The sequence below is a fragment of the Balearica regulorum genome, chromosome 1 (assembly GCF_011004875.1).
Source record: "Balearica regulorum gibbericeps isolate bBalReg1 chromosome 1, bBalReg1.pri, whole genome shotgun sequence".
NCBI lineage: Eukaryota > Metazoa > Chordata > Aves > Gruiformes > Gruidae > Balearica > Balearica regulorum.
Window position 1 is genome coordinate 95,753,938 of NC_046184.1, and position 15,743 is coordinate 95,769,680.

The following is a 15,743-nucleotide window of genomic DNA, read 5'->3' on the forward strand; positions in this document are numbered from 1 at the left end:
AACGAATAACTTCTGAGGCATGAGGATAAAAAAGGAAAAAAAGAAAATAGCTGATAGCAAAAGCAGGTTCTCTCCCCTACAAGGAAGCTTAATCCATGTCACTGCTTGGTGTTGAGGTAAGAGAAAATGCTGGGAGAAACTAAAAATTATGATTCCTTGTTTAGATCTATTGAAACTAAAATAAAACAATCAAACCAAAATATTCGACAGCAACAAACAGGTTTTGTCCAGGATTCAGTATCAGTTTTCTATCATATTCCCATTATTAAAAAAAAAAACAACAAAAACCAACAAACCCCAAACCAAACCACCAAACTGTATTTTTCCTGTCCACCCCCATACAACCCGTCTAGCTGCATCATTTGATGTTTGTTGACAGCTAGGCCAACAAAATGGCTGCACTTCATGTAGATGCCAGGGCATTAACAGATGTACATAATATGTGCTCTTTTTGGCAGACTCCCTATGGATGGAGAGATTTTAAATTTTTTCTGTTTGTCACCTACTGGACATTTCTGTGTATCTTCCATTCACTGGAAATAAAGCAGCGATGAGAGCAGCAGAATGATAAAAAGATAAAACAAGCAAGCTATTAAGACACAAACTAATACAAATGAACTGGCAGTGAGAGAAGACAGACCTTAAGCGTACAAAAGGGCTGTGCAGCAACATGCTCCGACCTGTGCAGTAAAGATGTAATTAAGGAAAAAGAACACAGCCTCCTTTGTAACAACGTGGACTTCATCTGGCTGGCATGACTGCTGCCAAGGGAAAAGCAGCTGCAACTTACTTCGCAATTGTACCGCAGAGCAGACCACACTTATGTTATTTAACCAGACGTATTTATTACTGGGATATACTGGTGTCAGTTTGCCCCTAGTGGTTGTGAATTGAAGGATAAGGCTGCTTCTGACATTGATTACAATTTCTCGTGAAGGTTTTTCTGATGGAAATATTATCAGACGGGCTATTGAATGAAGAGTCGTAGCTTCAAATGCCTTTGTGCCAGAGGTGCGCATAAGAAAAGCATACTCAACATAAATCCTAACAAGTCACTGACTGAGGAATATCATCCTGATTGTCAATGTCCTGCTAGAGTGAATTCAGTAATTTATAAATTGCATAATGAGAAATCTAAGAAGGTCTAAAGCAGACCTACGCTACAAGTGGACTTTTCATTTCCAAGTAGTTCCCTGAAGTTACTCTTGGTTGATTTTAAGTAAAGAACCTTGCATATTTGTTATTTCTTGTTAGGATAAGGTTTGACCTAGACAGATTAGTATCATCTGGACTTAAAAATTTGTATGAGTTTATAAAGTTACAGCACTTAACACTGATTGCTGTAAACATTTTTTACATAGACAGGTTTGTTCTTTATTTAATCTTTCCTTTGCTGACCCAAGAAAATGCATGTGAAGGAGGGAGAGAGAGTTAAGGCTGTGTGAGTCAGCACCACACTGCCCAAGGGAATGAGTAAAATACATTTTAACTAAGGGAGGCACGTTGCCTCCCGGCATTTATGCCTCTTTCAAATACTAATAACTAAACAGTTAAGGACTCTCTTCTTGTGTAGCATGATTTTAATAAATTCTCACAAACCAGGTGTACCATTAAGAAGGAAGTGACATGTCAGCAAGAGTTAAGAATGTACAGCTGAAGGGAATACCGGGATATGTATTTGAAATCTGTTTTTACATAGTCTTGTATTTTATATGATGAAATTGAAAACATTATTACGACGTAATACATGTCTTTTTTCATTACCAGAAAGAAGTCAATTTAATAATACGGAAATGAGGGGGAGGAGTAAAAAAACATAGTCTCCTCCCACATTTTGAGAACCAAGGACTTTTGTCATGATTTGTTAAGTTTGACCTAACTCATCTGCTGGAAGAAGCCTAATCATGCCAAACAGTGCCTTTCAGCTTTGACAATTTACTGTAGCTATTTTAAAAAAACAGTGGGAATCAAAGTTAGCTGTCTGAATGCACCAAAACCTACAAAATTAATTCCAGAGAAGACAGTAACTCCCCAGACAAGGTAACTTCATCTAGTCTTAGAAGAAAGCGTTTTTAGAGAATGTTAATTCGTTTTAAGCTATTGAAAACCTCATAGTCTCCTATACTGCTAGGGCCTTCCTCTATGTTTTCATGTAATATTATTTGGATCAAACAATTATCTTAGCACTTATGAATTTAAAATTACTTGCTCTTAACAAGAACCCCTGCATTATGCATTTTCCTTATTTTCTTTCTTTCTTTTTAAAAGAAGTATATCAAGTTACATCTTGTACAAGGTAAAATGACAGATAACTTAATTCACTGGGACAATGGAACATTAAACATTATGGAATAATAAACATAGTCTACTAGAGACTCAAATACTCTCTTTAAAAATGAAAAAAGCCACTTTAAATATTTACCTGAGCCTGTAATCTGCACATTTTTTTTAACGTGCATTTTATAACATTGTGCTTGGCTAGCACAAACGGTATAGAGCTGAGAAAAGGAACACTTCAGGCAATAACTGCATTAGCTAATCTGATACCATAGGGCTGGAAATTTCTCAGCGATGAGACAATTAACAGAGGTTTTGGCACCACTCTTCCTCTTTCATAAAGAAATATCTGAAGACAATTTGGAAATTAAAAAAAAAAAAGCTGCTTGATGAGGCAGATAAGCAGACTAATTGCACTGGATTTCTCTAAAGCCTCTCTTACTGCTGATCAGCTGCTGCTGCTGACTCATACACAACACCTAGCAGGAATGATTCATTTTTCTTAAAGTGTATCCATTTACTTGTTCCATTAAAGAATGAGTAAGTAGCTTTGTGATTACTCTTTTCCTTAAAGCAATTTCAAGTCTGAGGTCCCTCAGGGACTTAATTCAGATACCTCTTACAGTTTATAAGTATGCTTCAGCGATACAGTGATAAAGTGCAGAACTGGTGTTTTTCTGATATCCAACTTACATTCATAATTCATACAGGTACAGCAGGTGATAAAAAAAAAAAATTGTATCTTGTTTACACTTAATGATAATTCCAAAAAGCGTTTTTCAACTTTCAATTTGCAAGAACTCCTCCCTTAAAAACCCACCCAGGCCCCTTAATCAGTGATGAATCTGACTGTGTGCACTTCTAAAACGAGCTTACTGCAACTATTCTTTGCATTATGACTATATTTCCAAGTACAAGTCACAAAGGTAGTGAAAACTGGTAGTAACAGCTTAGAAACACTTTAACAGTGCCCCTCCCACAAGGCTTTCAGGACAATAAGGATTGATTTGACTATTTCCACAACAAATCGTGAAGCCCTACAGTCACTTTCATCAGGACTTCACGTCCCTGGAACCTTCCTCTTCTAGCAAGTTTAACATCCAAGCTCACTACTAGCCAGATATGCCAAGATTTTCTCAGTAATACCATACGATCTAGCCAGGTGATTTACAAGGATTAACAGCTTTATGTAAAAAGCATATGACAATCCTTGCAATAAAATAAGAATTGAAAAATTTGTTCATTGGGATTACAAAGTAACAACAGTATCAGCAGGCAGGCTGCAAGATCTAAATTATTGTCTTTGTCATCTAACTTCCACTGTTTCAACAAATCAAGTGACTAAAACACAGCAATTATGCACCATCATGTTCATATTAGCAGCATTAACAAGAAACAAAAGAAAAATTCAAAAAGAGTAAAATGCAACATAATGTCATAGAGGAAAAAGAGAATTTCTTCTATCAGGCTCCAAGGAAACACTGTTTAGCAGGAAAAATAAATAATGATTAAAAGAAATAGACAAGGCTGATCAAGGCATTACTAACAAAAGCATATGTAAATAATGTCATATTATACACAGGTGGTGTGGTTAAGAGCATCAATGTACAACCACTGGTAACAGTTTTAAGAAGAAAACAGCAGCTGAAGATCACCAAATGACCTGATAATTCAACATTTTCAAGTAAGGACTTCAAGAGGCTAACGAAGAGTGGAAAATGCCATTCCTAAACTTCATGATAGTTAGTAGGTTTCTTTCACTGAACAATGAAATTAATGACATCAAAATACCAAGCACCAAAGCACTCAAGCACTTGGTGAATACTGAAAGCAAGATTTCTTATAGTAAAGCCCATTGTTCCTTCTTCTGATAAAAGCATAATGCATTTTTGCCTTATCATGGAAGTGACAGTGTTATTAAAGCCCATCAGTTCAAGGCTATCTCACAGAGGTCAGGCTGCAGACTGCAATTTAAGTCCAGGCAGGAAGGATAAACTGTTCCCAAGAGTAGGCCATGTTGTATTACATACGTAACACAAGAATGATTCATATGACTTAAGAGGTTAGGGAGGATATCAGAAGTATGTATATTAACTGACAGATACTCTCAGATATGAGGGTGAAACATTGTGGTGGGTTTGTTGGGTTTTTTTTGTGGGTTTTGTTTTTTTTTTAAAACCAAATACAACAATAAGGAAATGGAAGAGTAAGATGTTACAGAATTCATTCCAAGGCAACTATTCAATCTAGATGACTTTAGTAAAAAGTAAAATCTAGAAAATGCACTGTAAAATTTAATGTTGCAAGGCCTATGACAGTACCTATTGTATCTTTTCCAGGCTAAAATATAGTAGTGAAAGCTACCAATATAAAATAAACTTTTATTAATGATAGTGCTTATTTATCAGTGATAAAATCGCCTGTGACCAAAGAAAGATCCCCATTTAACAAAGAGCACTTTCATGGCAAAAAACATCCCAAAACACAAAGTCACTACGAATAATCTCAGATACACTTTTCCTGCTATAAGTACCTAATACTAAAAATACAGGGAAAAAAAACCATAGACAACTCACGTGAAAGATGATTAAAAGCTACCTGGTGTGCAATATGAATTGGTTTCCAAGTCACCTTTACAAGTAATAATATTTATAACCTATTTAGAACCTCAAGTTTAATCCTCAAACATTCTGTGCATGTGTATACACACATGTGCAGAAAACTAATAAAATATTCTATATATATGAAACTTTCTGCTCCTTACAAATAAAAGTTCAGGGAATTGTTCATATAGCTCATTTTGGACGAGTTTCATGCTTCTTTCATTATAAACAGAGTAAACTCAGTTCATATCAGCTGAGAATCTGCAATTTTTTTTTCCTATTCAACTTCAGTATTATTGCTGCAATACTGATGCATTTTGTTTTTTCAACCCGAGAACTGTTCAGTGAGTTGCTGAAACCTAGAGCATGAAATGCAACCTCTCACTGTTTAAAGTTACAGGCAGCTTCATTTACAAACGTATAGCTGTATCTGTTGTACAGTATTTGAAAATTTACCTTTCGGACTGAAGCCAAACGATTCATCATTAAAGACTCTTCTCTATCATCATCATCATCCAAGTCTAACATGGGCATGCTAAAGCTATCAATAATACTGCAGCACCTGGAGTTTTCATCCCTTGGATCAAAGGGATCCACAATTATTGGTTCCGTTCCTTTGATTTCACAGCGGCAGAAAGGACAGCCTTGGCCATCAGATTCCTAGAGCAAGACAAAAAAGTACATACATTTTAAAAAATAAAAATAGACATAATTTTAAAAGTAGGTCTTATATCTTTCTATACAAAAGTGCCCTTAACAGGTCTCTAAGAGCTTGTAAAAAACCACTGGAATAAACAGGAAACAGATTCACAGATTTTTAACTACAGTAAATGGTAAGATGACTGCACTTTTAAAACTGTCTCTCTTCAAAAGATTAAGCTGCACTTAAAAATAGATAATCAAAACGCAACCATTATCTCTACAAAGCACCAAAATTGTAATTGTCTTAGTATTACAGGTCTGGAAGTAACACCTTGCCTTTTAGGATTACAATTTTTCTATTTCTTCAGAGGAAAGAAGATGAGGTTTGTAGACAGAGATAATGCATTTTACTATATATCTTTAAGTATTTATTTTTCATTTTAAGTTAGAAAATGCAGATGAGCTTTAGGGCATGCAGCTCTTACTCTCTGAAGAGAATATACAGTCCACCATCATGTACAGTCCATCACGGCTGCAACATTACCATCATACACTGATATGCATACAGAATCGCTAAAGCTACAAACATTTTTTGACATGTTTAAGTAACAAATCAGGACTTTACTACATTTTCAATAAATTATATAAATCAAGGAACTATTTTCACATGTTATCAGAAATAAGAATTACTTGAATTTTAACTTCTAAGTGGTATAATGTGTTAAATGATTTTCAAGCAGCCATATTTCCATTCCTTCTACTCATTTCAGAAACATGTTTTTCCTCATCAGAAGTAGTCAAAAAGCCTTTAAAGTAGATTTCAGACTACTAATGATCAAAAAAATCAGAGAAGTCTTTCAAGCACTTATAAAGAAATTTTTCCATCAAGAGACACAATGTAGATTTGAATTTTTAAAAACAAACAAACAAACAAAAATCACACCCAAAAGGGCTATGAAGCTTTGAGAGATCAAGATAATTCAATCTGAAATCAGAAATCACATTCTGTCATATTTGCAGTCAGGCAGACAGACAGCTAAAAAGATATGAACACCAAAATCAAGTCTACCTACCTATCCTGAAATATCAAGCAAGCACAGCTTTTTGATTTCCCAGATGCAAGGACAGCTTTAATTTTTTTCTAACATTATTTTTATCTTGACGCTTGCCAGTCTTACTAAACTGACAAGTGATTTTACAGTTTGTGGAAGAACTGTATCCCAAGGCCAGATAACTATAAATGATGTCGCCTGACAAAAGTCATGTCTATTTGCATGGTTAGTACTGGATTTTCATTTTGTACAGAAAGATATATGTAATCTACTTTTAGCAGCCTTGCATCCTAATTACAAAGGACTAGTCAACATCACTTACTATGTCAAAAAGTGCCTCCAAATTACATTGGCCTACTGAAGTAATCACTGTCAAGCGAACAGAAGTCATCTTTTACTCATACAATTCTTTACAGTTTCATGTTCTAAAACCAGCCTTACAGATGAGGCGCAGAGCTTTTCATTTTCAAGGCTTTCTTGTATCTGTGTTGTCAAATAGCTCTGTACTAGCAGTTTCCTCTCTTTCTTTTCAAAAGCACTAAGTTCACCAAAATATATTGGGTAACCAATCACAGCAGCAGATACTTGCATTCAACAGTATGAACACAGCTGAGAAATTAAAACTGAGATGTGAGATGTCTATATGAATACACACATCTGTCCATGCCCACAGAAAGGTAGTTTAGAACATGGAGAGAGTAGCTATTGTGAACCTTACAATGCAGCCTATATGCCCATACGCTTTTAGAATCAAGTCCAGAACATGGACAGAGTAGCTATTGTGAACCTTACAATGCAGCCTATATGCCCATACGCTTTTAGAATCAAGTCCAGAAAAGTAGTTTTTAGACAAGAACAGATTTCTGTGGAAGAAAATGACGTTTTACTCCTGTCACAAAAAGGAAACAGTTAAGTCTTATATTTGAGAGACTGGTCTGCATAAAGGTGGACAACTCCGAATCACCCTTAGTATTCTATGTAGATCCGATGTTGTTTACTCAATTTTTTTTCTGCTTAGTGAAAACATCTGTATTGGACCTCTTGAGGCCTGTCTAATGAGCCATTATGCTGCCAATTAAATCCCAGCCCACCAGAACCTTGCAACAGCTGACGCTGTTACAGTGTAATACTCCTTCATTGCCTCACTAATTATACAAAAGTTAAATTTATAATGAAGTCTAAAATGTACCTGGCCAATTACAGCTGGTTGCAATGTTGTGATGAAGCTTGATGGTTTTGAACATGTCAGTTCTCTGAGCCTAAATTGCTTTGTTGTCCTCTTCCCGAATCCCTAGCCATTGGCCAAAGTACTGAGGACCTTAGCTTCTCAAGTCTCCAGAATCAGAGCACATCACTAGCACAACACTGGAACATAACACTACCATGCTATGAGACACCCAGCAATCAAAAGTAGAAAGATTTTAGTCCTTTTGCTTAGTCCTACCAGCTAAGAAAAAAAAAAAAAAGCTACAGCACTCAATTTCAGAATTTTTTTAAAGGCAAAGATTAACATTGGCAGACCTCTATGTATGTCATTCAGAATGAAAGTGGTAAGAACAGAGAAAGGGTAACTCCTGAAATGAGAAATACTGTTCCAGCTCAGCAGCTGCTTAGTAGTGAAACAGATGTTCTCATTTGGGTATGTCTAAAATGGAATTTTCTCAGAATTTCTGATCTGTGGGCAATTTGAAAGATTTGCGTTTGGAGCATCAAAGTCAAATTTCAGAAATAACACAGAATCGGAAACTGAGAATACTCCTTTTTCAGCAAGCTTTACTGCTAATGGAAGAAAAATGATATTTCTGATACATCATGTTGGCTTGCTAATGATGATTTCTTAATTAGGAATTTGAAAACAAAAAGCTACAGTTCTTTAAGTCATATCTCAAACACAAGAATGAAAACTCATTAACTGAGATGAACTCATTTAAAACCAGGTCAAAAATGGACTAGAGTGAAGGATTCTTTTTACTCTCCTCACTACGTTTGTACCCAAAGACTGGTGCCTAACTGTGGAACAGAGTCCTGTCTGAGAACAGGATGGCCCTTACTTCCCACAAAAATGCTGATATGACAGAAGAAAGGGGCAGGGAGAAGGAGGCAGAATTGATTCAGTTCGAGAAGCACCTACTAGGAGAAAGTCTGAAGTTGTAGAGAGGAATGACCTCTGCTTTTGATTTTAATTTTTAACTCAAGTGCATGTTAACTGTGCTGAACCAAAGGTACCAATCCTCCCTTTTCCCACAGACTGGTATATCCATGAACAAGACAGACAAAACACACCAACCTCACCATGAAATCTCTGTGGTTTTGGGGATATTCTGTAAATGACATTGAGAGATCAGACTTTTCCCTCATTCAATCTTACCCCCATTCAATCTCTTACCCCCAACAATCATCTAAAGCCAGGTGGTTTAATGCTTTATATGTTGTTAACATGAAGCACAAGAATCCTAAACTTATTTTTCCACAGGCCATTTCATGACTTGTACTACTGATTGAATCCTTCTCTCACCAAAGACATCCTGCCTCCTTATAAAACATTGTCTAGCCAGTTATCCACTCCCAGCTGCTATCTGTCCTCTTCATGCCTTGTAACTACATCGTGAAGCAACCTGGGTGGCTGAACTGGCACCAAATGCCCAGCTGTCACTGACTGAGTAGATACTGCGCTCAGGAAATAGTTTCCACTTAGCAGCAGTCAGCAAACAGCCTTGACAAGCCTACAAGTCCAGATGTTAATAAATCCTGGAACTTTATTTTTCACAGATTTTGGTCCACAAAATTTAAAAGTATATAATTTTAAATATATACATCCTTGAACCCTCTTACTGAGTACCTGGAAAAGTAAACATATACCCACACTGTAAATAGAGATGTAACAGAGAAATCCATCCACTTCTCCGCTAACTGAACTATGACAGTACCTGCCACGCTGTAAGACAAGAAGTGCACATAAGGTGTCCGCAAGGCTCTATCTTCACGTCCTTGTCATTCTCTGCACAGATTTTACACAGCTGAAAAGTGGAACCCATTTCACAGTACAATTCATACTGCTCCTGTAACAAAAGAAAGTCAGGTGATTATTTCTTTACTGTGATTTGTTCACAAAGAATACACTTAAGCACCAGTTGTGGCAAACATTTCTTTGAGTCCCCTGTTTTCCAAACCACTTTACTTATTAGTCAAGGAAACTATTGCTACTGATCCTTTTAAAAGCCACCCTAAGGTTACTGAAAAACCTGACTTTTTTGCTTCATTTAATTTATGATATACTACAATACATGCTACAAAAAAGTTTAAAATATCTGTGCCTATTAGGTTTTCTTCAGACTTCTCACATATAACTACTATGCAAGTCATACAACCTGCCTTTCCTTGGTTGCAGTTAAGAAGATAAGGAATGCATGGTTTTAAGTGAGAAATTAAGGGATGAATGGGAACAAAATCGGGATTTCCTTTTCTAGTTATGAGTTTAGGACTAATAAAAATTAGTGGATTGAAAACTGACAAGCGAGAGGGCTTGTTATCTACAGCAAGGACGTAGTACGGTGAACTAAACAACCCTTGTGAAGGAAGTATGGCAAGAATACCCTCAGGATAACCCGGCAACAGTAATGCACAGATCATTCAGTACTCTGTATTCTTGCAAGACTGACAGGAAGGTGTAAGACCACCGTCAGAAGGAATAATAGATAAAACTTGAGTCCTGAACAGTTTTCTAGAATTAGGTATTGTTGGGGAATTGGCAATCAAATGCATTTGTGTGGAAACAAAGCCTTTTTTTTTAGTCTTGAAAACCCAAATTTTGAAAGCTTAAAGTAAGTAGAATACAGGTCACAGGAAAACAAGCAGCTACTGCTGAGAAAAAGGAGGGGACGTGAGGCTACGAAAGAGAGAAAATAAAAGAGACAGCTCATATCTGCAGCTGTAGTCAGTAGGTACCAAAGATGCTTACGGTGGAGCTCTTGCAAAGAATCCATCTATAGCAATCTAGCCCTGCAGCCACTTCAATACCATCTTTTCATAGTTTAAGTAGCAGAAGTGACAGCTTTAAACTACTGCAGTTATATATTATTTAAGGAATCATTCACATAGTTACCATCGGAATTAACTAATGGTGTCCTCATATCTACAAGTTCAGAACCAACGGGATTCATTCAGTGAATTCAAAATACAACATGATTGACTGAAGAACAAGGTAATAACCGAGAATGTCTAAGCTGCTTTTCTTTTCCTTGAGGAAAAGTAAAGGATATGAGGCTAGAAAATCGTTCTGTGCAACACCAATATCTGATATCTCTGCGTTTGTCTTTCATTACTATTTTAAGACTGGATGGAAAAAAGGGAAGTCAGATAAGTGGAAGTACTCAGACTTTGTTCGGGTGATTGTTTTGACGAATTCTCTTACTTAGGAAATAGATATTTTCATAATGGTATTCCTGATAGTACCATATATGGTGACGAACACTTCTTTTCTAAAATATTTCTGGAGGTGGATGCACATAGAGCACTCAGAATTACAGAAGACTCAGCAGGTCATCCAGCCTGCCCTGAAGAAATGGAAGACCATCAGAAACAGTATGGCTTGTACCTAGTCTGATGTCTTTCCTTGAACAAATCCTCAAGTCTTCCAGGTGGTTTTGTCAGGAAAAATGCTCTACACAGTACACCTTAACCTTCTAGTGTTAATTTCAGCATAATTTTTAACCAAGTATTTGTCTTGTGGTGGCTACTTCCTATTACTTGAGTATCAAACATCTGCACGTTAGTTTATCATATCATCACTTAACAAGACTCCAAACACATCTAGATATTCTAATTTTCTCTGCAAAGTGACACTCTTTAGGTACTTATATAAATAATTATTATTATATAAATAATTATTTCTGTTTTTTTGCCCTGATCTCTCTTTTAATTTGCACAATAGACAAAAAGAGAGGAAAGAAACCCTGGAACCAGTATCTCTGATATATGAACTATGCTTTTCCTCCTGGACCTGTCAACAAACTGCACCATTCTTATTGAGGCTTCAAAACCATCATTTGATCTCGATTTTATTTCTGTACTCCCATCTGCTATTGGCAAGGAAACACCAAGCTACACAAACCTGTAACACAAATATCGGAAAAATCTTTAATAACCGTTAACACATTTCTCACTTGGAAGAGGCTTAGAATAAACAAAACTTTCCAAGACATGCCGTCTGCATCACCATCAGCTCTAGAGTTTAAAGCATTATTATCCTGTTCTCCATCTAAGCCCTTCTATCAACAACATATTTTCACTCCTCTGAATTTATTTCTCACATTTTAATAAAATCTTATTATCACTGCTAGATGAGATACTAAGGGAAGTGAAGATTACAAAATAACTGACAAACTCTGCAACATACCTGTGTGACTTTTATGTGATCATGTGGTGTGGGTTCACATAATCCTGTCAAATCAGGATTGTAACTTCGTCCATCTGGAAACAGATAGCTGCATCACAAGAAAATTGTTATAAATATGCACATTTCTTTAGCTTTATTAGCTAAATAATACCTACAAAATTTCAAAAGGGCTGAATAAGTTAAAGTAGACATTAACTAAAATGCATCATCTTTCCTGAGCCATCTTTCTTATCTTCTGGGTGCAATTGAATTGCTACATATGCATTTGGACACATGCTCAAGTCTACTCATAAAAGCACAGGGAAGATTTTGACGTAACATGCATACCTACCATCAGAATGCAGCTGAGCTTTGATAAGTAGGTAACTTGTTCGGAGTGGCTCAACAGAATATTATTTTAGATCTTCATTTCACAGTGAGCTTATACTTGCATTTGTTCCTAGTGATCTCTCCACTATGAGCATCATGCACAGTGACTCTACAGACTATTTGAAGTAATGGAGCAGAATAGAAGGTAACACACATTTGTGTATATCTGTGTGCACATATGATTTTTTTTTACATATATATGTCATCATATTATACATGTGTGTATCTGTGTATGTTACGATGCATATAAATCTGTGTACATTACGACAAGAATCTACACTGAGAATCCAAGATGCAGATTGGACTTTAAGCTAGAACCAATGGGGGAATTTCAATCCTGTGGGAAATTAGTAATAGGTTAAATGATATTAGGGAGACCCTAAGTTGTTCTATATTCAGATATATGATACCCCTAACCTGGAAACAGTTTCTTGAAAAATCATGTTGTTAAGTCACACTGTGACAAAGTTATATTTACACAGCATACAAAAACTTCAGTCTATATTAAATATTCTCAGCTCTAGTTTTTGTTTGCTCAGTTTTTGTCAAGTAGAAATACTATCATTGTAAGTGTGGTTTTTATTACAAATATGAAATCATCATACCTGGAAAAAAATTACGGGACTGTGCAGCACTGAGTGAAATTCCAAGATTGTAATTGGTTTCTCAATCTTTTTTTGAGGATTGGTCAATTTTCTTGGGGGTTTTGGTTTGGTTTTTTTTTTAAATTATTATTATGATCATGTGGATATATTAAAACATGTATCCCAGTGAAAAGATTCTGAGACCAGAAATTTTTCTATTACTTCAGCTAATCTAGTAAAAATGTACTACTTCCTCCTATAAACTTAGATTTCCTTATAATTAGAAATCTTTTCAGTAAACTGTTAGAACCTGGAAAATGTTCTGGCTGCACAATATATAAAAAAGCAATTATATAGCTTTCAAATCATTGTCCAGAGTTAGACACATGAGTAACTGGCAGTAGTAATTGTTCAATAAGCTTAAGTGCATTTGGGACTCTTATGGGAGGGGGAAGGAATCATGTGACAGCTGCCCGATTTTATTTTCTCTTGGAATTTATCTGCTATGAGACATGGCTTTGGCTAACTTTGGTCAATGGAATTACCTGGAAACAAGTGTTTTTCAAATGCATAGAAGAGATGGTCCTTAAACTCCAAAGGAATGCTAAACACCATATCCAGATTCTCTGTTTTAAAGATCTTTAATAACTACCCATATAAGCATTAAAAGAACAAGGAAATCAGGATTTCACACCTACGGTGACTATAGGAATTTGTACTTACAATCCTTCCCGGCTGCCATCAATCAAAGCTTGAAACAGAGGCTTATTGTGAGGTATGGTCTGCAGTATGTTCCCATCGCCAGTCACGTATCCAATGGCCCACTGTCCCAAGCGAGTGCAACTCAGTCTGAAAATGTAGCTTGATGAAAACAGGATGAATAAAAAGTCAGTGTTAATCAGAGTTCAGCAAAACGAGTGAAGAGAGCAAGGACGGCCTCTGGTTAAGACAGTGAATTAGGTCTCTGAAGATTTGGGTCAGATTGCCAATTCTGCCACATATTCTTTGTATAACCTTAAATAAAAACACTGTCAGTTCCTCATGGGCAGGAATAAGGTTAGAGTAGCACCTCACCCTCAACTTTTCATTTGCTCGCTTTTTAGTTCTCAAAGTGAAAGCTGCACATTCACTATGAATAGTCCTCTTATGTACATTTAGACGTGCCCATAAACCTTTTCAAGAACATCTTTAGACTGCACAGAAATGGGAATAATGAATAATAAAAACTGTTCTACCAGTGTTAATTTTGCGTGTAACAGAAGAGGCAAACCGGACAGAAGAAATATCACTTCTACTTCCAACTGGACTTAAATTTAAATACTTCTGTGTGTTACAGGTGATAGCTGGGAGTGTACATAATGTAGACAGAGAGCACAGTAACAGGAAAAGGAAGATTATAGGCAATAGTATTGAGCGTGTCTAGCTCTTCTTATTAAAACCTCTAGTCCCTTTCATGTCAGATGCCATCTCACATGCAAAATCCTCATTCAGAAAAGCATCCCACAGTGAAATACCACAAACTCAATTTTGTATTATAAAGCAGCTTTCCTTAATTATACATCAATATTTTATTTCCTTCCACACAGTTTAAAATGAAAAATCTTAGCCTCCCTGAAGTTTGGCATAGTTCTTACAACCTTCAATAAGGCCAACATTGCATTGAAGTAGCAACTATTAATTTGAACAGAATCTTGTAATTTCCAGGATGTTTTAGACAGATTAAAGAAGCAATTTCACTTCCAATCTCCTCTTTCACATTCCAGCATTTCACCTAAGCAATTCAGAAAGTCATTTTCTGATATGCAATAGAAAGTTATCCTAAAACTAACTCTCTACTTACAAGGAACATAAAGGCAACTTTGGATAATTTCTCTATTACTTCTCTTTTATAATCACAGAATCAGAATCAATAATAGAGAAAATGCTAAGTAGGACAACCACTCTCAAAATCAACCGAGTTATCTGACTTGCGTAGTAGTGATCATGACTGCTGAGCTAAAAATCAGTGTTATTCTACTGGAACCACAATATTCTTGTATATATGCACCAGCCAGGTAACTTAAGATACAGTATATTGTTTGCTAAAAATCAAAAGAAATCAAGTACAGAATATAGGTATAACTGTTGCTAGACTTTTCTAACAAATTTCAAAATTATGCACTTTTAACTATGTATACATGTGATCCTGCAGCAAAGTTAGAGAACTAGACATTAACGAAAAAAGCTTCATAACTGAAAGGTAAAACTAGCAAAATAAAAGTTAACTAATATAAGATTAAATCCATTAATGAATTTTCATTTCTCCAATCTGAATGAAGAAAAAAATAAGACAACAGAAGTGGCATAAATGGTAAAAGTTCAGTTTGGATAATTCAGTATGCATAGCACCACACAGAAATTATTTAAAAACTCTACATGTTATGATATTTAATCTGACAGACTCCTTTTCTAGGTGCAGAGTTTGTGATATAGAATCATTACTGGCAAAGAAAAAAAATACATGGACATAAAAGGAACATATAAGCACTGATTAAATTGATAATTTAAGAGTGCTACCATGAAAGAAGTTAAGATAATTTTTACTTTACTATCAAGCAACAATTCAATGCAAAGTTTGAAAAGCAAATTACATTTTCAAATATGCTTTTCAAGAATACATTGCTTGTAGTATCTAATTGAGAAGAAAGGAAAAGCAATGTAATTTCCATTTTTTTTCCTGTTTATCTGTACTTACTTAGACTTTCATGTGCTAACACAGTATTTTTTTGCCTCATAGCACTGTAGAAAAATTATGGCATAAAAAACAGATCACGGTTACAAA

General features: G+C 35.7%; 1 protein-coding gene across 4 annotated transcripts in view; it reads right to left on the reverse strand.

Annotated features, from left to right (window-relative positions):
- The window catches only part of CBLB (Cbl proto-oncogene B), a 129,439-nt gene that overhangs the window by 30,090 nt on the left and 83,606 nt on the right, over positions 1-15,743 (reverse strand). For all 4 annotated transcript variants that reach the window (XM_075767302.1, XM_075767293.1, XM_075767311.1 and 1 more), the window contains 4 exons: positions 13,646-13,783; positions 11,970-12,057; positions 9,502-9,633; positions 5,337-5,540 (listed from right to left, as the gene is read on the reverse strand). In XM_075767302.1, coding sequence (XP_075623417.1) covers positions 5,337-5,540; positions 9,502-9,633; positions 11,970-12,057; positions 13,646-13,783 — 562 coding nt within the window. The remainder of the gene's footprint in view (positions 1-5,336; positions 5,541-9,501; positions 9,634-11,969; positions 12,058-13,645; positions 13,784-15,743) is intronic.